The sequence below is a fragment of the Tyto alba genome, unplaced genomic scaffold (genome assembly GCF_018691265.1).
Source record: "Tyto alba isolate M040663 unplaced genomic scaffold, T.alba_DEE_v4.0 Super-Scaffold_2, whole genome shotgun sequence".
NCBI classification, from domain to species: Eukaryota; Metazoa; Chordata; class Aves; order Strigiformes; family Tytonidae; genus Tyto; species Tyto alba.
Genome location: NW_024881282.1, coordinates 35,499,022 through 35,521,525, shown reverse-complemented (window position 1 = coordinate 35,521,525; position 22,504 = coordinate 35,499,022). Strand labels below are relative to the sequence as shown.

At 36.7% G+C, this 22,504-nt stretch overlaps 1 protein-coding gene across 3 annotated transcripts in view; it reads left to right on the top strand.

The window, feature by feature from the left end:
• The window catches only part of LOC104357738 (putative RNA-binding protein Luc7-like 2), a 36,131-nt gene that overhangs the window by 2,770 nt on the left and 10,857 nt on the right, over positions 1-22,504 (top strand). Inside the window, exons 2-7 of one of the 3 annotated variants that reach the window (XM_042792374.1) lie at positions 5,793-5,863; positions 7,573-7,667; positions 18,997-19,095; positions 19,944-20,054; positions 20,729-20,872; positions 21,967-22,143. In XM_042792374.1, coding sequence (XP_042648308.1) covers positions 19,000-19,095; positions 19,944-20,054; positions 20,729-20,872; positions 21,967-22,143 — 528 coding nt within the window. In that variant the 5' untranslated portion in view covers positions 5,793-5,863; positions 7,573-7,667; positions 18,997-18,999. Of the gene's footprint in view, positions 1-5,792; positions 5,864-7,036; positions 7,143-7,572; positions 7,668-18,996; positions 19,096-19,943; positions 20,055-20,728; positions 20,873-21,966; positions 22,144-22,504 lie in introns of those variants that run through there. The other 2 variants (XM_042792373.1, XM_042792372.1) reach the window with 2 other exon arrangements.

Here is a 22,504-nt window from a genome sequence, read left to right as displayed (position 1 = left end):
CAAACTCGGAAGCAAATTCAAAGCCAGTGGTAGTGCCTGAATATGTAGTCTATATTACTTTTTTGGAACTTACAGTATTATTTTTACAGATCAGGAACATGTTCTGAAAACCCCACAATGTGATGCTCAAACACGGCTTTAGGAGACAAGCTGTAGGCTGTAGTTTGTGCACACTCATTATAACTGGTGTCCCAGGGGCCAGAATGGAGAAGCTCAGAGGACGTAGTTATTAAGTGTTTTTATGGATTTGCTGTTAAGCTCTGAGAACACCTAGAAATCACAGTCCTGTATTGGTCAAATTGATTCAGAAAATACCCACTGAGCTGTAAGAATATTTATGAAACCTAAACAGTGTCAGTAAGGAGCCTTCTCATTTCAGAGTTGCCCAACATGTGGCTCTCTGGAAGTGGGTTTGTGGCTCCAGGCCTGCCGCGTGCTGTACCCGTTCCCAGAGGGCCCTCTGCCTGCCGGCAGGGAGAGCCAAGAGCTTTATGACTTGCTTTGGCAACCTGCTTCCTCCCTTGTCTGAATTTTGGCAGTGGGATAGATGCACTTGCAGTCACACGGGGTCGCTCAATGTGTGGTGAAGTGCTGCCTGGTACCTGCCAGGGTGTGATGCCTGCTCAGGCAGCCTCTTGCCAGCTGCCAAGGCCAGTGCCCTGCTGCTCCTGGCCTGCCTTTGCTCATGTGACAGACACCTGGCAGAGAAGTGAAACAGAAGGGACTTGGCAGATGCTCTTCAGGACTTTCCAGTGAGTTGCAGTTCTTAGAATTCATCTGGGATATATAAAAGTCAGTGGTATTGTTTCTGTCAGTGCAATGACACGATTCTGTAAATGGCAGGTATGGTTCTGTTACATACCTGGAGAAGCACATTTTTTAAACACAAGTGGGTTTGTTAAAATACCTTGAATATACTTCACTTAAACTTTTCTTGCACACTTCTCTGACAATAAGTAGAAAACTGGATTGGATGTGGACCATGCCAAAATTTTTTTTTTTTTTTTAAGTGTTTTAAATGTTGATATTAGTAAAAAGCTGAACTAATTTAATATAGTCATGACTGCAGGTTGGGGAAAAAAAAAAATCTGGTCTGAAGTGTGTCGTTCCAAGTACTAATAACCTGACATACTTAAATACAGAGGCTTAAATATAAACTACTGAATACATAGTGTGGGTTTCCCAAATACTGAGAAATTAGGAGTGCTGAAGACCAGGTGATAATCTTACATACTTACATACAAATGTTTTCTTTGTATTGTTTTTTTTTACTGTTAGCAGTTAAACTAAAGTATTTCTTATTACACGTGTCAGCAGTTAAAAGGTTAGTTCAAGTTGAATTTACTGTTGATGACCAGAGCTGTGGGAACTTGTCACTCAGAAGTGTTAGGAATAAGCTGATAGAAAAGTGTGATTTTTATTTTTTTAAAATACTATGTTTCAACTGTAAAATTGATTAAACTTTTTTTTAGCATGCATAGGTAAACCCTGGGTTTGCCATCATTATTCTCTAGAAAACAGGAGTGATCCTTACAAATACGATCATAACAGTTTTAAATATATTGAGTAATTTACAAATGGAGTGTAATGTTAACAATTGGTATAAGTACCCCAGGATTTTTTTTTTTTTTTCAGAATGTAGTTGAGATGAGCAAATACTGGCATGTTTTCTTTAAAAGGCCTGATTGTAAAGGCCCCATTTTATCTTAAATCAGCTTATCTTGCTCAAATGGTTCATTTTCTGCCAGGCCAGTTACATGCTCTGCCTTGCTGCATGAGCACTAGAGTGAGGAATCGGTTAGAAGCGGAAGGTGGAGCAGGATCATTACTTCTGATAGTAGTGCAGACACAGAGCAGATCCGAGTGGGCCTGGAACACCACCGACATCTTGAAACTGCTAAGAATTGACTTGCAAAGAAATGTGATGGTGATTTTGACATTTTTAAATAATGGCCACTACATCAAAATTAGGTTATCACTAGCAATGTGAAAAACAAAAATAATTAGATTCTTCTTAGGAGACAGGTAAATTTGTGTGTGCTTCTGAAACTTACATGTGGTCCTAACAAATACTATGCTATGTTACTACCAGAAAAATTATTGGAGCCTGTGGAAATACAGAGCCCATGTGTACGAAGTGCCAATCAGCTCCTGTTTTGCTTCACCCACTAGCTTTTTGAGCTGAACTGTTGTGTGTGGAGTCTTTAACTCAGTTCTTTAGCTGTTACTAGCAAACCACTTCTCTTGTTCTAGATCATAGTCTTGTGTCATTGAAACTTAAAATATCCTTTTTGCATCTATTCACATCTTAATCATTTTTTTCTGTTTTACACTAGCCACTTCAGTTATCTTTAGTAGTGGTTTATAATGTGTGTGATGTTTCTGTCCTCCTTGTTTGGGAGGGGTTGAAGTGACACCCCTTGTGCTTATCTTGGTCATCCTGTGTTTGGTGACACGCTTTATGTGGCAACAGAGGTGTAATCTAGAACCTGTAACCCATTTTTTAATTTCTCTGTTTCTGTATGGCATTACTGAAGAGTTCTCTGTGTATTTAAGGATGGGTAGTGGGTTGATGTTAGTATTTTCAGGGTACATAGATTTTGTTTTCCACTTTGCTTTACATTTGAAGGTGGAAGGTAGCATGTGCTTTTGAAGTTTCAATACATTGTTGTCCGTTGCTTGTGGACTGCTAGCCATTTGGGTAGCTTCAGGCTGAGAGCCAGGTTAGGGAGCCAGGAGCATCCTCTGAAAGTTCTTCTTTCAAATAACCAATCAGCAGCAAAGTAAAGGCAGAAAAAAGTATCTTGTATACACAAATTTCTATGAAACCTACCCAAAATGTTGAATTGGTATCGGTTCAGAAATCTGAAAGCAGTATCAACACATAAACTTCACGAAAAAGATTCTTTATTTGTCAATGAGGAGTGATGAGAAGCGTTTAAGAGCAACAATCATACTTACTGATTTGTGTGTATTTGCTGACTTAATTATAAAGTGCTGGTATTTTAACCCTTAAAAATCAGAACAGTAGTGAAGGACCTGAGGAATTTTTCTACTCTGGATTTGGGACGCCATACAAAATGGCATTTATGAAGAAGCAAATGGGCATATTCATACCTCGTATAAATTAATTCCTATATTTATTCCACTTGTAATGCATTACCTAAAAAATGGTGTCATTATATTCTGCATTCACAAGTGTTAATTCAGTCACAGTGTAAATCAGAAGCAATCCTGCTTATAAATGTCTTATTCTAAAGGTGTTACGGTAAAGATGTGTCCAGTGTTAGTGATAAAAGTATCAGAATTAGCTACCAGTTCAGTGTGTAGCAGCAGCAAGATCTTCTGTGACTGTAAGCCTCAATTAATGGTCTTGAATACTTGTTATACAGGGCTTGCTTTGCTGATGAAATTTGATATGCAGTCTTTAACCTGATATTCCACCCTGTTAGTAGCTCTTCTTGAGTATGAAGTCTTGTTCCCTTGCCAACATGTTGGGACTCATGCTTCAAAAATTTGAGAGGAAAGCTAACCGGTTTTGGTTGATGTAGCTTAATGCAGGAAGTCAACAGCACAAAAATGAAAATATACGTTGTTGTCTTTGCATGGATTGCACCATTAGTTTGCGATTAGAGGTGCAGTTGGATTATAAAGGGTAATTCTCATCAGTGCACTGGGACTGCTGTTAGTAGTGTATGAGGATACATCAGAATAGTAAGAGATGGTGGATCAAATAAATCATTGTTATAAATACGTTGTGGTGCTAAGCATTGTTGATACAAACCAGCAGAATGAACACTTCTATGGTTAAAATATACTGAACAGGGATGACATTGTGAGGCTTGTTAATAGGTTAGACTTAGGAGTTCACAGTGAATCGTGTAGTACAAGTGCACATTGTGAGCTTAACCTTTGCATGTTCCTTAATCAGCAGTATGCATTGGTCTTGAATACTGATGTTACTTTTGTAGTCAGCATGTTTTAATACAAACTAGAAAACTTCCTTTAGAAAGTTTACATTACTGATGTCATCTCTTCAATATTTGTGTCTCTAGTGTGCATTGTCCTTATCCTTATAGAGGGTATGAGATGTACAAGTGTAGAAATTTCCTCGATGCTTGGCTTTTTTTTCTTTAATGGTTTTAATTCTGTTTCAAAGGTCTCCATCTGGAAGGTAATCTCTCGCAGAAATGTGGTTTGGGCCAGGTACATTAACTAAAACTCAAACTGCTTTTTGAGGAATTTTTTTTTTTTTTTCCCCTGTATCTCCATGCAAGTTTTCTCAATTTTGGTTTTGGTTGGTTGTTTTTTTTTTTTTTTTTTGTTGGTTGGTTGGGGTTTTTGGGGTGTTTTGTTTTTTTTTTTTTTTTTTAGTAAATTGAGAAAATCTAATTGGAAACACAGGGATGACTGATAGTAATAGATGTTGACTCCTATAATGCCCTGGTAAATTACTTTGTTTTCTCTAATGAGCATGAGTTCTAAAGGTCAAGTAGGTGAATACTCTGCTATTCTTCAGAGGCAGGGTTAAATAAGTTGCTAATCTGAGGTAATTTAATTATTTGCCTATTAAAATAGAACTTGTAATAAGGTCTAAAATATCAGTGAGTGTCCCCTTTATAAACACTTAAGGATACTTCTAAAAATTAAATGACTGCAGCTACTTGGTACATAGATATTATATTCTTCTTATAGAACATATATAAAGTCTCTTTTTTTAATACTCATAAACATTGTTTAACATTCACTTGATTGACCACACAAAGAGTTTATCAACCTACATACAGTTTGATAAAGAGAAGTAGCATCTTGGTTATCTGACATACCACTGAAGTCCTTGGCTAAAGAACACATCTGTTCTTGTTGTTTTAATTCTTAGAAGGCATCTGCAAAAGCCTCTTTTTCTATAGGCTGAATGTCAGGTGTATAGTGGATTTTATTCTGCCCTCCCCGCCCAGCAACCCATGTAGACCCCAGGTCATCACCTGCTGGATCCATCTGTAGGTCAGCAGCAGAATGTATCTTCTGTCTTTGCCAACAGGTCTGTGCTATTTACAGTTATTGGAACTCACAAAATTCATGAAGAAATAAAAGCATTTTCTTCTGAAGCTGTCAGAGGAACACACCCTCTGACACTTTTTCTTTTTGATAAACCTTGCCTTCTGAAACAGCTTAGATTCTAAAGAAATGCAAATGTATGAAACTGCTTTCCACAGGAAGTAAAAGGTAAATACCTGAATGTTCTGTGTATGGGAGCCTTTCTGAAAGTCTCTTAAATACTAGACCAAAGGCAGAGTGCAGAAAGAATAAACATTTAAAATGTGAATGTGAAACGTGTTCTTGAGGCTGTCATTGATCAGTTTCTGCTACTTTTTTTTTTTTCTATGCTGTTTTATCTCAGTTTGGTAATTGTGACTATCATGCTAGCCACTTAGATGAAGGAGGACTGTATTGGAGCTGTAGCATCAGTTCCTAGTTGTGGTAGAGGTGTGAAAAAAGCTACGTCTAGATGTTGAGGTAACGTCTGTGAAATTACTACTTGCCAACTTTGTCTAAGGAACCATGAGTCTTTCAGCAGTTTTCTGGTCTTGATAACTCCTTGACTCCTGATAGGTTAGTGCTATTAGGTCATCAGCTGTATTTTTTAAAATACTTTTCTTGGTTTTGTTCATGTGTCTTTATATAGAAGAATCTTTACAGTCAACATGTATTTCTAGATGCTGTGTTAAAATTGCTGGCAGAGTCTATTCTATACAAACTGAACAATCTGGCCCCTTGTTTTATTTATAAAGGTTCAATGTATCTTTGCCTGCCTACATCAATCTGCAAGGGAGTGTCAGAAAGGCCCCGCATTCGCCGAGCCGTGAGTTATCAATAACTTTTCAGATGTGTTAATGAATGTGGAACAAACGCAGTTATGTGTTTAAAAAAAATATGGATCCACCTCCTAAAAAGCAAAAAAAAAAAAAGAAAAGCAAAACTCAAAACTCTTTACTGCAGTAGCAGGCATGATTATAAAGGGATTACTCTAAATTTTTAGTAGTGTAAGTATAACTAAGCAGTAAGGTCGCCCTCTAGAAAACCTATTGTTGAACTGCTTTGAAGCTGTCTTTAGCCTGTGGAGTACAGGTTGTAACTGTTGTATCTCTCGGGCAAATCAAGCATGTGGTATTTTTGAAAACTTTTGTTTGATTAATAATCTGAAACTTCGCCCATCTGAAAAAGTTATATATTAGTATCTTATACATAGAACTGATATTTTAAAATCTGATTACATAATAAGAAAGGCTTGACTAATAAGAGATGTTGGTTTTATTCTACTCTGTTGTAGTTACCTCAGCAATGAATTTGGCTTCTTGAATTGTTTAATAGATTCGAAATTCTCAGTGTTTCAGGTCATGAAGCCATAAAAAAACTTTAATAACTGGAAAATGTATCTACGCTCTTCAAAATACTTGATGAAATGGAAAAGGCTGCTGTCTGAACTCATTGTTTGTCTTTTCAACCCCAGCAGCCCTCCTTGCTTCAGTAATTCACCAGTAGGTTTTCAACGATTAGGGATCTTAACAAGTTGCTATGTTTTTTTAAAAAAAAAAAGAAATAGATACATCCTGAGAGAGATTTAAGGTGTTTTATCATGCCTGTGTCTTAACAACAAGAGAGCCATAGCAGTGATCTCTCTTCAGAATCTCAAATAGTAACAAGTAACATTATGACTCGAAGGAAAACATATTCCCGCCTTCATCCCCAAAATACCAGCTGGTTATTTTGTTCTGAAGACTTTAGGTCTTGCTCCAAGATGAGGTCATTTGAACTTGAAATTGGACCTCAGTGTGTGGGCAGGTTGATGCTTCTGCTGATGCAGGAACTACAACCTGTCATGATGAAGATAAATAATTAAGATGTTCCCAGCCCAACAAACAGCATGTAGGAAAGGGAAAAAAAAAAATATGGCTTATGATATGGAGATATGCAAACATCTGTAAAATAATTTTGCATATAGGCTATGTCCATATGTTTGACTGACATTTTTCAGGTTTGTAAGCATTTAAAAACGTTCTTCTGCCAACTCGTTATGCTACTCCCATCAGAAGTAAGAGGGTGCATTGCATCCAAGAGCAAAATCACAACATGAGTATCAGGTGGGATTTGGTGAAGACTCAATGTGTATCATTTTGTGTTTATGAGGCTTCTTTTATATGCTAATTGTTGCATACAAATACATCACTATTTCATGCAAAACCTGAATAGAACATTATATAGATCATTTAACAAATGCTGTTGTAGCAAAGTGTTTTTAAGCTAATGCTGTCTTTCTGGTTTCAAGCAATTTTCATGCTGCATTTTTGAAGGGGAAGTGTGAGAGAATTTTTAAATAGCATTATAGAGCATTAAAGCACATAGTTATGTGTTTGGTGTTATTTGGCAAAGAAGCATACAGTGTTTTAAGTTCTAGTTCCCATAGACCTTCACTATGTGACAGGGCAGTGTTAATGCTTTGCATGTAACCTGCAGAACATGTCTGGCTTCCCCAGATTTCTAACCTGGAATGTGCTGATTTCTATATTGCAGGTGACACAACCCGTCAGCGCATCAAATTCAGTGATGATAGAGTGTGCAAGAGCCACCTTCTCAACTGCTGCCCTCATGATGTGCTCTCTGGAACGGTATGTAGCTAAATCTTGTGTCTTAGATAAAAACAGAGAAGTTGAATTCTGTTTCTTCTTTGCAATATTTCTTCTAGTGTCATGGCTTTCAGCAAGTATCTATCTAGCATTCTCTGGTAGTTCAGAGGAACACTTATTAACCACTAACTTATGGGTTATGAAGTTAATTTTTAGAAGTTTCCTGCTCTGTATGCTAATTATTACTTAAAAATTCAACACTTTGTTATAACATAAAAAAAATTAAATAAAATGCATCATGTTATTTATGTGAATTGCACTACAGCAAAGCAGTTTTATGCTGCTACAGGTGCAACTAGTAGAAGAAAAGGAAATATAATTTGTGCATGAATTATGAAATTACTTCCTTAAAACTTTGTTGTGAGAAAGTATTCCACACATTTGTATAGGGAAGAGAGGTGATTTTTCTTTTTTCAGAAATTTTGTGAAAACGGTTGGAAGTTAAAATAACTACATTTCTAGACGCTGAGATAGATTTAACTCAATAGTAACACTTATTGTACAATATCCAGTTACTATGCCACTTTCAGAAATTCTAAGGCAATTTGAAAATATCAATTTATGGCATATTAATAACTTGTTTGACTTGTTTTTTTGTGTACTCTATAGTAGAGGGTCCTCTTCCAGAAATAGCAAACAAGGGGCGTTGACACATGCCAGTAGCTTATCAGTGTGCTTGTGTTTTAACTTGTGGTGCCTGATTAAGGTAGCTTATTCTTTGTGAAAAACAGGTGAGTTACATTGCATTGATTATTTAACCTCATGTTCCATGGTGTTAGAATAATTAACGGTAGAGAGATGTAGTATTACGATGTGCAGTCTCATGTGCCTACCATTCTTAATACTGCACTTTGGTAGCTTTTCTCGCTCACATTGGCACATTTTCTTACCTTCCATTAGGAGGGAAACTAAGTACTGGAAAACCTGTCTTAAGGATTATTTGAAGCGTTATTGGTTCTCTGTGCTGTATAATTTCAAATAGCTAACTTGACTGGAGCCTTTAACAAACTAGAGAATGAAATTAATTTGCAAAATGGAAAACTGGAATACATGTACTTGGTAACTGATTCACCTGACACTTGGCTTCTGACGTGCTTTTCAAGTAGCTGTGATTTTAAATTACTATAACATTTTTTGTTGATCAAAGGACTTCAAACATGCATGCACACACTAATTTTGTTCATTTTACTAATTTTGGTGTTTGTACTGACAGACCAATAGTTACAGTCTGTTCTTTCCTCTTCTTAGGAGTCCCTGCAAAAATAGATGAAACTGTAATTGCTAAGAAGCACAGGAAAAAGGCAAAATAAAAAGTAGAACTGAACTAGAGAACTTAGCATTTGTCTTAATAAAAAAGGCAATGGGATAGAAAAAGTCTGCTTGTTGAGCTGTTTCATAAGTCTTGTGGCTTCCTGATTTTTTTTCTTAGCCTTAAAGACACTATTTCCTCTTGTATCACAAAGTTCTGTCATACCACAAAAATCAGATGCCTTCGGAGTTAATGTGCTGTGTTTGGCATATACTGAAGATAATGCATCTTGCATGTATTTACTTACCTTCAAGTCATTCTTTTTTATAAGTGATAACAAATCGATAACAGCGCTTTATGTATCAATGCATATGTAGTTTTATTTTTAACTGTTCTGTGCATTACTGCCCGAACAAAATGGGGCAAAAGGGAGGAGAATGTGTTCTTCTTCACCCATCTGTTACGTTGTCCAGTGTTTTGGTTGTGTGATGAGCAGAATGGCTCATGGTTGGGGGAAGGTAGGGGACACAGCAGTGCGCTGTAAAAACACACAAAGTCATCAGTCAGAATCCACAAGAAGATACTGTTAAAAGATTAATTTGACAGCTTTTTGTTGTCGTGTAATTTCTACAAGTAAAGAATTCTAGAATGGCTGCCTTCAGCAAATAGAAAATGTTTGTCTTTAGAAATATAAAAGTCATAGGTATCATGCAGTGATGTGTCTTGTGCAGACCAAGCATGTAGATTGGGCCTGCTTTACCCAGTTTAAGTCCCCATTGAAAGTTCTTACCTTTTTTATTCTGGATTCTGCTGCTGCTCTTGGAGTTCTAAACTAAACTGCTTATTCAGTGAATATCAATCCCTTTTTTTTTTTTTCTTTTCCCCTTCCTCATAATGCAGTTAGTCATCATACCACAAAATGTGTTCCACGATGTGATTCTGGGTCCAGAAAAACAATGACTAGTTTAATCCCTTTAGTGGGTGTAGTAGAAAGCGACTCATAAGAGACAGGCTTTATCTGGCAGTGTGGTGTTCTGCTGTTCACCTAGTCATGGATCTGAAGAAATGGACCTTCTCTCTTAATAGCACAGTTTTTTAAAGGGCAAGAACTGTATAGTGTGACTAAAAAGTTTATCACTGACTTGGAAAATTACTGTGGAGTTTTCTCTAGAGTTTTGATAGGAAAATTTTGATGCGTCTTCATGTTCAAGGTCTGTAGATAGCAAAGATTGAATGACTTCATTGTGTTGTTTTGTTTTAATTCAAATCCAGAATCTTATGCTTCTGAAAGAGTAAGTTCTATGGGGACATTTTACAAGGTTAAATCTCTTCATTGACTAGATTATCAGTAAAATACAGGACCTGAATTGCCATTTTTTTGTGTCACAAGATAATTTGTGCTATTCTTATGAATTGCATATTACTGTTCCCATCTGCAAAATGCGGACTTCTATGTTATTCCAATCCACCCACTCTTTCAAAAGCACTTAAGGAAGACATTCACAGATAACACGAGACAAACAAAATGACTCATATGAGTAGGTTCTGTTAATTTAGTGTGTTCTTTTCCTTAATGGCCAAATACCCAAAACTCTGCCAAGGAATTGATTTCCCTTGACAATAAGCTCATGTTCCCCAGGCTGCAGTATGTACTGGTGAAAGCAGTGCATGTGTATGTTTCTTAGAAGATTGGAGACTTTTTGTTGTCCAGATTTCTGCATGTTACCTCTTGTTGGAGTGTGTGCTTATTTTTAAGAATACTATATGAAGTATTTTTGTTATTTCTAGACTTCTTCAGAAGTCTACTTGTATTAGGTATTGTCTTCAAGTTTCTTTGATCAGATTTATGTTTTGGTTAACATTAGAAACACTTCAGGAAAAAGGCATCCATACAAATTAGTAAAGTTTTGAGTTTTCCTAGTAAACTTCCATTGTCTACATAGGAAGCTGTGCATTGTTGCCATCTTTTTTGAACTTTCCTTTGCAATTCTCTGTGTCTTGCTTCCTCAGAGTAGTATGTATTTAAAGGAACAATAAAATTCTCTTTAAAAGAGCCCTGAATATTTTACTTAGGAGTGTAAAGCTGTAAGAATTATCTGTATTTTGAAATTTAATTCTTTCTTCTGGCTACTGTTGCCAACAGAACAGTTCATTCTGTACCAGTTACCCTCTTCCACTTTTCTGGATAGACTTGTCTAGCTGTCTGTTAACGAGCTTCAATTTATGCTTACTTCAGTCAGGAGATTTTGATTACATTCCTGTTTTATTTAGTTTCCTTTTATTTAGGGAGCTGTTTTTCTGCTACTAGGTTTCTGGTTTTGTAGTCTTGAAGATTCTAAGTCAAGCAGTCAGAGGTGTCTGTGTCTGCAGGTGATGATTTTGTGTCACTTTTTGAGGAGAGAGGGAGAGAGTATGGGTTTAGATTTATTGTGGTCTACTTCTAAGGGCAATGGGAATAATGGACTACATGAAAGGCGTAGGTAGAGTAGTGAGTCTCAACAGCAAGTATGTAAACAGAGATAAAGTTGTGGCATGCTCTTTCAGTTTATTAAATTCTAATTCCAAATCTATTGTGCTCTGTGATTATCTTGTTACTTTAAATGTATTTTGAAGTTTGTGTGTGGCACATAAGATGATAATTGGTAAGATTAGAGAAGTGATGTTATTCAAGGTTGTAGAACAGTGTCTGTTCAGAACCTGCTTTTTACTGCTTCTCACAAAAGCTCTTATTTTTAACTGACCTTTTCTCATTTTTGGTGCTCTGCTTTTTCATAATGATCACTTGAACACTGGTTCACACGCATAAGTCAGTGGTTTAACAGTTTGCTTATTCATTTCAAGGTGAGAATTTTATGATGAGAGATTCATAAGACTTTATAAACCCTGGCTACTGGGACACTGAATAATTTACCACTTAGCAATTGTTATTTATTTATTTATTTATTTGTTTTCCCTAAAGGGCTAACAGTTACTTTAGGTTTTTTATCCTTAATAGTCACTGATGGTCAGGCTGGGGGTTGTTTTTTTCCAAACCATGGTTCTTGAGTTATTTGTCATCATCACTACAAAAATGTTTATATTTAACTATGTTATGAGATTAGGACTGAAGCTGCATATGTAGGAGTCATCTGACTCCCCTGTAATGGTGCAAACCTATTAAGCAATGTTCTCTGGATGTAAGATCTGTGCTGTCTTTTGGCAGGTTTTACAAGATGTCTAAGAATGTGTTTTCTCTGTCTTTGTATGTTTCTGAATGAATATCTGAGCACTAATGAAAATTACAAGGTGAAAAATCTAAAGCAAATACCTTTAATAAGGTTAAAAGTAGTAATGTCCAGAATATTTATAGTAACCTGCTGGCTATCTTTGAAGAGCCCAAGCAATTCAATGTTTATGTAGCGATCTGGCTTCCTTAAAAGCTTGATTGTGCTTCCCTGTTGAAAAAAAAAAAAAAAAAAACCACAGATATTTTATGTGGTCTTGCAAACCATGGTTGAGAAACTCCCTTCTGCTCAATGGATTAACTTACTATTTGTATTTATGTGTATTTGTTGAGGAACACTGCTTCTTGTATTTTATTTATGCAGACCTCACAGTATGCTATGTCAGCTCAGTCCTGCAGTTAAGTGTATCTTTAGGTGCTTATGAATTTATTGCACTCAGCCCTTCAGGACTTGCTGACTAAAACCGTATTGATTGAGACCTTGATTTAGCAATATGCTTTAATACGTGACTAGCTTTAAGCTTATTAGGGGTGGAAATTGGCTCCAGATTAAGACATCTAAATTTAGATTTCAGCTGAGGAACTAGGTGTAGAAGCTTTCAGTGGAGTCAGAAGGGATCTAGGCAGTGGAGCCTAGAGAAAGATTCAGTTCACTTGCCACTGGGTATCCTTCTCAAGGTGGTCTGAATCCATTTAGGCTCAGTGACTGTGCTGTCTAGATCTCCTTTTGCTGTGGAAGGGTGCTTTATTTAATCTGGAGGGTTTTGTCTTTGCCAGTAGTCCCATTGGCTCACTGGAACTATGTCTATACTTAAAACGTAGGTTTGCCAGTGTGATTATTTGCTGTGGTGTTACAAAAGCCAGTCATTTTGCTGGAGGGTATCAGCTTTTCGGTTCAGGACTGATTTGATATGTGAACTGCTTCAGTTTCGCAAATCAAATTAAATTAGGCTTCCATAAGATACCTCAATTTGTAGCATTCAGCCCAGCGGTGATTAATTGTCAAGTGCTCTGTTGCCCTGGCAAGTGATCATGTCAGTCTCTTGAAATGTATTCTTAATTTCTTTGACCGGTGGCCAGGAAAGAGAACTGATTGCACCATATTCCATTTTAAAGGGTTTAATTTATCTAGGTGAAGGTTGTTTTTTTTTTTTCTTACTCTTTGTATGGTTATCTAACTTCAATGTAAATATAATAAAATGTATAGTCAGCTATAAGACCAAATGCTATGAAAACACCAAAATATCTCATTTAAAAATAAGAAAGACTGCTTCTAGCTTTGTCTTTCAGTGGTTGCTAAGGACTTCAATAACTGAATTTCTGTCTCTTCTTAGCTCAGCATTTCTTTCCTGCTAGTGAAGTCCTACAAATGTTAACCCCATTAATGGAGTCAAAGGACTTAAATAACACCTTATTATAGCATAGAATGATTTGGGTTGGAAGGGGCCTTAAAGATCATCTAGTTCCAACCCCCCTGCCATGGGCAGGGACACCTTCCACTAGACCAAGTTGATCAAAGCCCCGTCCAACCTGGCCTTGAACCCTTCCAGGGAGGGGTATTCAACACCTCTCTGGGCAACCTGTTCCAGTGCCTCACCACCATCACAGTGAAGAACTTCTTCCTTGTATCTGATCTAAATCTGTCCTCTTTCAGTTTGAAGCAGATACCCCTTGTCCTATCACTACATGCCTTTGTACAAAGTATATCCCCATCTTTCCTGTAGGCCCCACTTAAGTATTGGAAGGCCACTATAAGGTCTACTTGAAGCCTTTTCTTCCCAGGCTGAACAACCCCAACTCTCTCTGCCTGTCCTCATAATGGAGGTGCTTCAGCCCCCTGATCGTCTTCATGGCCTTCTCCACACTCCAGCACACCCATGTCCTTTTTACACTGGGAGCCCCAGAGCTGGACACAATACTCCAGGTGGGGTCTTACAAGAATGGAGAGGGAGAATCACCTCCCTTGACCTGCTGGTCATGCTTTTCTTGATGCAGACCAGGATACAGTTGGCTTTCTGGGCTTTGAGTGCACATTGTTGGGTCATGTTGAGCTTGTCAACCAACACCCCCAAGTCCTTCTCAGGGCTGCTTAAGGCTCCCCTTCTGAACGTGTGTTGCCTACAAGAAGGGATGAGCTTTATCACAAGTCTAGAAGTCTGTCAGAAACAAAATTGTTAATGCAGGTGAAAATGTGTGTTCCATAATAAAGATCTCAGCAAAGAGTCTACGTGCAGCTTCTTTTTATCAGTAGCAAGTGAGTTCCCATACAGACCCCAGTAGTTGCCCTGACAGCTTGATAAAGGGAGAGATCTGGTTCCTCCAATATAAATTTTTCAGTAATATCAGATCTTCCTGCCAAACAAACAAAAAAATTCTTTTCTTGCTGAATGTGAACTGCTTTGGTATGGATATCTTTATAGTTAGAGTTCTCTACCTAAGCACTGCCCAGTGTTTAGTCTTTTTTCAAAACCTATTAATGATGCATGCTGTTTTGTTGGTAGTGTTTGCTACTATGTCACACTTGGCTCAACATCAGCCCACTGTGTTTTAAGTAGCTTTGGCTTTTATGTGCTCTTTTTGTACTCCATATAGAGTATCTCTGATGTCAAAGGAATTTGTAGTAGTTTTAAAAGTGCCAGAATGGAAGTTTTGTTCTAGGTAGTTCAAGATCTGAAAATAAAGACATCTTAATTTCATGTTCCAGAAGCAGCATCACATCAGTTTTGTCCCTGATTCAGTTATTAGTGTCAGCTACTCTGAGTGCCCATTTATTATGCATATCAACGCTTCATATTCTCTATTGCTCAAGTCCTCAGCCAGCTCTTCCCTGTCTATTTGTATTCTTAACTCATGCGATTCTCTTTTTTTGGTACCTGATTTGATTGAAGCAGAACTTTGCATCTTCGTTAAACTAAATGCATGTAATCCATATTTCTGTATTAATACCAAAGGCATTCTATCCATTTTGGTGGATGGGATGACAAAAATGATTACTAAATCATTTCAATATGAGTTGTTAGGGATAGAGGACCAGTTGTTTCAACCTCAGCTCCTGGAAATCAAGCAGCATCAATTGCCTATCTAACACTGAGAAATAAAAAAGTATTACAGAAAACGGTTAGCAAGTGGTTAATAGAAGGCACTAGTTTCTTAAGCAGAGCTCAGCAGTAGCAAAAGGACTCCTGGTATCCTGCTTTGCATGTGGTTGCCTAGACTATTTTGTAGACTAATCTTCAGCAATAGCTTTCGCTTGTAAGAAAGATTCTCCAAATATGTAGGGGTTTTTTCTGGTTTTAATCTTCAGTAAAATGCAGTAACTGCAAAAAGCCCCGAAGCATGGCTTCACATACTCAACAAACTTCAGTTATATCTAGCCTGGGGACTTGGATGTTCTCACTTTGCTTTGCTTTACTCGTGAGGACTCCTCTGTAAATCACTCTAAGTAGTGTAAGTCTGTCTGAAAGTCAGCATATTGATAGTGAAAAACAGTTTATGTGCATTCTTTTTAAGCCTTCATTAGTAGCTCAGTGTCTGAATAGGTCTCCCCCATAGCCATCACCTGTTTGAAATGTGATTGATCTTTAAATGGCTGACTACCAATGCTTGCTCTTTGCCTTCTGGGAAGGGCATGTCTTGCCATCAAATTGCAAGGTAGACTTGTGGAAAATGGAAATAATGTGTCTTACTGTATCTTCTGTCCCTTTACGTCTTTCTGTCCATATACTTCGCAGCTAGACATACGAGCCAAATTATAATACAAGCTGGTCTGTGCTTAAGGTCCTCGGTAATCCTGATGCAGCACAGACTTTTGACACTAATGAATTGTCCCCAGTATGAATTCTCTTGGCCTGATGTTGCATAACTAATACTAGCAGAAGTGCTTTTTAGCGTGATAAAGTATATAATATGCAAACTGGTTTGACCTTTAATTTTTTTGTTATATATATCTCTACACTGGATTTTGCTAATAGAACTTTTAAGACAGACATTTAGTAGTAGCGGTATTTCTGCAAAGGTGCTTTCAGAGGATTAGGCAAGATTAGTACAGGCTGTATTAAGGAACAGTTTCAACAACAGCATAATTTCTTTAGCAGCAAAGCTAATGAAAAATAATCCTTTTCTCTTGCACCTTCTTGTTCTTGCTCCCTGTCTGTTATGCCGCATGCGTATTTATAAGGCTGCACTCTGTTGGATCAAAGAGCAGAAGGGGAGCCAAGATTTCCTGATTGAGACATCTAGGAAAAAATAAATCCTCTGTAACACCCCCCCTTATCCCTCAAAATTGCTGCTAATATTACTGAAGTTATTTCAAGAGTTTCTGAAGTGGCATCTCAATACTGTAGGAGATCTTAGCAACTTAAGTCCACTATTATGTTGCCCCCTACATATTGCCAGCACATCTGTGTGGCTGCCTGACAAGTTGGACAAAGGTACACTGCTGAAAAATTGCTTGTTTTTTGTTTGCTAAGATAGGTTTCACACAGTTAGTACGCAGACAGTGTTCAGCTGCGCAGGCAGATATGCCAGCATGGGGTGGCACAGAGCAGTGATAAAGGGAGGACAGAAAAGTTTTCAGTAGTATTGCTGGCTCAGAGTAATTACCGTTGTTTCAGGCTATGGATTTACAATTTCCAGTAAGAATAAAAGAGAAAAAGTATTGTCTTGAGGAGGGCAAATCCAACCTGATTAGAGGGAAAAGAAGTATAAAACACATGCAGAGTGAACAGCATGTTATGTGAATTCTTTTTTTTTTAATGTGATGGAAGTTTATGTCATGCATTTATTCAAAATGTATGTAGATTGCATATTAAAATAGTGTTTTTCTGATGTTATGGTGCGTGTGCTCAGGCTTTTTGTCATTGTGTTCAGATCTATTAAAATGTGTCACTAGCCCTATCTATGCATTTAGAACTGGAGTACTTCACTTAAAACAAGTTTGACCTTGAGTTTTACAGTTTAACCTTAAATACCTTATCAGTACAAGTGATGAATCAGCATAAAGACAAGCTTTTCACAATTTTAGGATGATTTTTAAATGTCCAATCTTCAGACAATTTTTAAATGGTCTTTCATATTCTTTTCCTAGTACTGAAGTACTTTCCTGAAATAATGCTGTAGTTTAAATAATATCAGCATCTAATGGCTTGGAAATAGATGTGCAATACATTGCTGAGCTTCAAGGTCTTCATGGACTTGCACCAGTTAACAAAATTGCTGAGGTCCTGTATAGTTGCAAAAGGAAAAGCTAATATTTTTCTTTAGCATTGCAGCCATACGTTCTCTATTGCGATCATATATTTTCCAGAAAGCAGATTTATAGTGGCTGAAGGGTATTTAAATAATTGTAGTCTACCAAAAACTTTTAAGTTCAAAGTTCTGTATTTTAACAATGTTTTTTCTAACATTTGAAATAAACCAACTTCCATAAAAAATACTTTAATGGATTTGTTGGAACATCTAACTGATGATTTGAGAAGTTGAAAGCAACCAATGTTTAGGTTTTTTACTATACTTGTGAGGCTTGAATTGCTATGTAAATGCAAGTATTTGTTTATTTTTAAAAAAAAAAAAAAGCCCTCATTTGGATCTCAGCCTAATGGCTTGCAGCAGTTTCTGAGTTAACGCTCATCTTTTATTTACAAAATTCACAAGTGATTAATTATTTATTATTAATCACTTATTAATTATTTTAGTTTTGGTTCTAAAACTGTTATTAAACTACAACAGTATCAGCTTTTTCCCCTCAGAGTTCAACTTCCATTATGTGCTTTCAATGTTAAGAAAGTATTAATTTTTCTTAATATTAAATGAGCAATACCAAGAGCAGACTTAACTGAAACTGTGCTGGTTTTAAGTGATGCAAATAATAATCACTTTTAAATATTAAACATCAGCCTCTGCTTTTGCAGAGAGGGTACCTTGGTTTTGTTCAATTTTGTTTCTATTGCAAATTTTTTTTTGGGGGGGGGGGGTTGTTTACTTTGTCTGGTTTATTTGTTTTGTTTGGGGGTTGGTTTGTTGTTGTTTGTGGGTTGTGAGGTTTTGTTTGGTTGGTTTTTTGTCACGTGTACATTGCTCTGTCTGGATCACCAAACAGACTTTCAGGGAACAGATTGAATTGGAATTCCTTATGTTGTGTGGTATGCATATTTAAAACCAGTATTTGTTACTGAATAAGATTCTGGGCACTCTTCTCAGTGGTGTTGTATGGAAGATTAGTGGTGCAGCCTACTTACTTTTTAGGTTCATGCTTCCTGCCTGCCCTTACTAGAACGGTTTTAGATTACAAGTAAAATATGTATACTTTTTCTTCCCTGATTCTTGAACGTATTCCAACACTCAGCTTATCTTCACTCATCTGCATAATACTTTGCTGGGATTTGATTTTTGTCTATCTTGAAATGCTTCAAGAAGAGTTTTTAAGCCGCACTTAACAGTGGTGCTGTAGTGATGAATATAATTGGAACATGTATCACAGAGTGTGAGGACAGTTCAGATCGAGCATTTGACTGTTTAATTGTCAGTTATTTGCACAGAACTTAGTTCACCTAAGCTGTTTTAGTTCAATACAGGATGTCCTGCTTCAGTCACTTTCTTGAACTTGCAGTAAAACAATATTTTTGCAGGACATTAAAAATGCTTTGTAATGCAAACAGACATCATAAGATAAGCTGTTCATTCTGTCTGCTTTTATTATTTCCCAATTCATGCATGTTTATTAAAGATCTAGTATTCTTTTAATTCCCACAGGAGAGATGATTTGCTTCATAATATTTGACAGTTAAAGAAGGTCATGCTAACTTCATTTCTTGTAACACTTTCCCTCTGTCTCTTTTCAGAGAATGGACCTTGGAGAATGTCTGAAGGTGCATGACCTGGCATTAAGGGCAGATTATGAAATAGCATCCAAAGATCAAGATTTCTTCTTTGAGCTTGATGTATGTATTTTGTCTTAATGATGGAGAGAAAGCATAATGTGTGTACCTGGGTGGATAAGCTGAGCAACAAAAGTTTTCATACATGCAGAAGGAAAACTTCTGGAAAGTATAGCAAGAGGTGGAAAAACCCTTGACACAGTTACATAAAAGATACATGCCTCTCCATGGTTATATGTGACTACTTAATTTGTATTGGTAGTCATCACTAACTAGAATTGTTAACAGCATTCCACAGAACAAATTGTCATAAACCTTGATGCTGTCTGGCAAGAAAATGTTAAGGCTGCATATGTTTTGAGGAGAGTCTTAAATTCTATGCTTATTGAGGAAAGTAATTTTGTATTGGGGATAACAAATCATATGCTATGACTCAGTACACCACAATTCAAGTAATACAGTTTTGAAATCCCAACTAGGAAGCTAGTCTTCAATAGGAGAAAAAGGTTTAGGGTTTTTTGTTGTTGTTTAGAGAGTGAGTGTTAATATGTGTAATAGCTTAAAACCCTAGTGAAAAAAGTTACAGTATTGCATATATTGGCTGGGTAAGGTGAACCTGAATATCCTTTAAAGAATTTTAATGCATGTTAGAAGTACTTACTTCTTAGAGAAGGCTTAAGACAGATTCACTTCCAGATTTCTGCAAATACTTATAACAATGTGTAGACTATGATTTTTAAAATGTTGTGTATTGATATATGTGATTAGTCACCATAAACTGCTAGATTGTTCTTTTACAAAGGTTTCGTTAATAAGAACTTGCAAAGTCTTAATAAACCTGGAAAATATTAAGGCTAATGAAATATTCATGTTCTTGACAGTATTGATCAGTGTTCTTATTGATGTTTTAGGCAATGGACCACCTGCAGTCATTTATTGCAGACTGTGACAGGAGAACAGAAGTGGCTAAGAAAAGACTAGCAGAAACCCAAGAAGAGATCAGTGCTGAAGTTGCAGCTAAAGTAAGCATGTAAAACTAGTTACTGAAGTCTCTCTGAAGGCTTCCTAAGGAGCCAACTTAAGGCTTTGGCAAGCTGTCCAGTCTGAGAATTCATACTGAGGAGGGGAAAAAAAATAAGACATTTTCTGTATCCTTCCCAAAACTGCCTTTAAGATACAGAGAGAACAACACACAGAAGAGACCTCTCTTTTATTTTTGAGCTCAGGAAACCTGACTCTCTATGATACCGTGCCATACAAATGTTAGTAATTCTTGCACTTTTTGACCCAAACTTCATCCATAAAGTAAATAAACTATGATGGGCTTTTATCTAGATCTTCTAACTGAAAAAAACTTTTCTTGTTTTTCTGCACATACATGCACATGCTAGGAAGAATGATTGTACAAATTATTTTGCAAGAGTATGTGGTATAGTCAACAGTGTGAATTACTTAAGTTTCTAAACAAAATCTTGCTCTGGAGTTGGTACATAGACTTGGAAAATCCGCCTTTCTCTATGTGTTTTTACATGACACAACTTCTATTTCACTTTTACCTGGAGAGATTTTCTCTGACTGTTTAATTCTTTTAATTCTATCCAACAGTTTTTGTATATAGTAACTCAGTAGTAGTAGTTCAGATTGTTTTCCATTATTAAAAGCATTTCTTGTGTTAAGCCTTTTGTTGTCTTTCAAGGCTGAAAGAGTTCATGAATTGAATGAAGAAATTGGGAAACTGCTGGCCAAAGTAGAGCAGCTTGGAGCTGATGGGAATGTGGAAGAATCTCAAAAAGTAATGGATGAAGTGGAGAAGGCTCGGGTAAAGAAGAGAGAAGCAGAAGTAAGTTAATTGTGTAAGGCTTGGGGGATGGAGAGGGCAGGGTCCAGTATTAAGTTAGTTGCCATCTGTGTAATGCAAGATGTCTTATCTCTTGTCACTTCTTTAACTTACTTTACTGCTTCATATAGAACTAAAGAATTTAATTTGTGGCATGCTGTACAGTTAAAGTTTCTACCTTTATATACACTCCTATACTATTAAAATTATACTCACTTCCACAGATGATACATTTATCATTGTCTAGCTGTGTTAGTCAGCTGTACCTGTGGACAATACAGTTGTGTCTGTGTTTGTTGGACTGACTTATCTCAATTCAGTCTCATGGCTCTTGGTGCGGCAACCCTGTTGTGCCTCGTGGTGTGCTGATGTGGCTCCTACTGGAAAACTTCAATGAAGCAAACCATTGTCATCATTAAAAGATAATTAGTCAATGGCTTGTGTATCAGGCAAGTCAAAACAGTCCTTGTTGTAATGTTCAGGTGGCAGAACTCACGAAGAGTTTTTCCGTATTGTATTTTACCAAGATACTTAAATTTATAGAAACAAACATGTGCAGTTGTTTTAATGGTACCAGAGGAGTTGCTGGCAGTCTTCTTTGTCTGTCTTCTGAGTGTCTGTAGATAAATTTTGCTCAGATAACTTGATTAGTGTTTAAAATGCAGGTAGATTTCTCAGGAAACTACTACTGCTTTATCCTGGGCTCAGAATTAAAACTGGTGTAATATTTCCATATGTTAACATAGTAATTGTGTTTACGTGTATTCATCATTGCATATGAAAAAGCTGTTCATTCTTCTAAGTAGTATGATCTTAAATAAAGTTAATAATCACCCACTTTGTTAAATTTGCAAAAACAGTTGCTGATGGCCTGCTTTTAAATATGTCCAATCTTCAAAATAAGGAACCTGCCTTGTATCTTAATGAGTCAGTTGATTTATGAGTAGCGTGAATTAACCAAAGGGTGTGCTGGTGTATATTGAACTTGGTTATCAATTTGTAGTATATTTTTGGTGAAGTGTTATCTTTGTATTTCTGTGCATTGAGAAGTAACAGTCAGCAAATTGTTTTGTTTTGGTTTGTTTTTTTTTTTCTAGGAAGTATACAGGAATTCTATGCCTGCCTCCAGCTTTCAGCAGCAGAAGCTACGGGTTTGTGAAGTGTGCTCAGCTTATCTTGGTCTTCATGACAATGATCGACGACTTGCTGACCACTTTGGAGGAAAACTACATTTAGGATTTATTGAAATACGAGAGAAGCTTGAGGAACTCAGGGTAAATAACTCTTATATGTTTGTGTGTGTATATGTGTGTGCTCCTACGTAATTATTTGCCAGGAAACCTTAATGGAATATTTCTGGGCGTGTTCATTTTTTTCATATTTCTTAAAAATTTGGGATTTCCTTAGTGTACAAAACACTAAACCTTCTAATTTATTATAAATTATCTGGATAATTTTATAGTATTATCTCTTGCACTGAACTATATTAAAACACATGTTCAGAGTAATGCGTCTTGGGAACAAAGAGTGCAATTCCACTTGTAAAATGGAGAGCTGTATTTTGAACGGCAGTGATGTTGAAACACATTTAGCAGTCATAGGAGACAGCCAAATGAACTTCACTTTTAGCCAGCT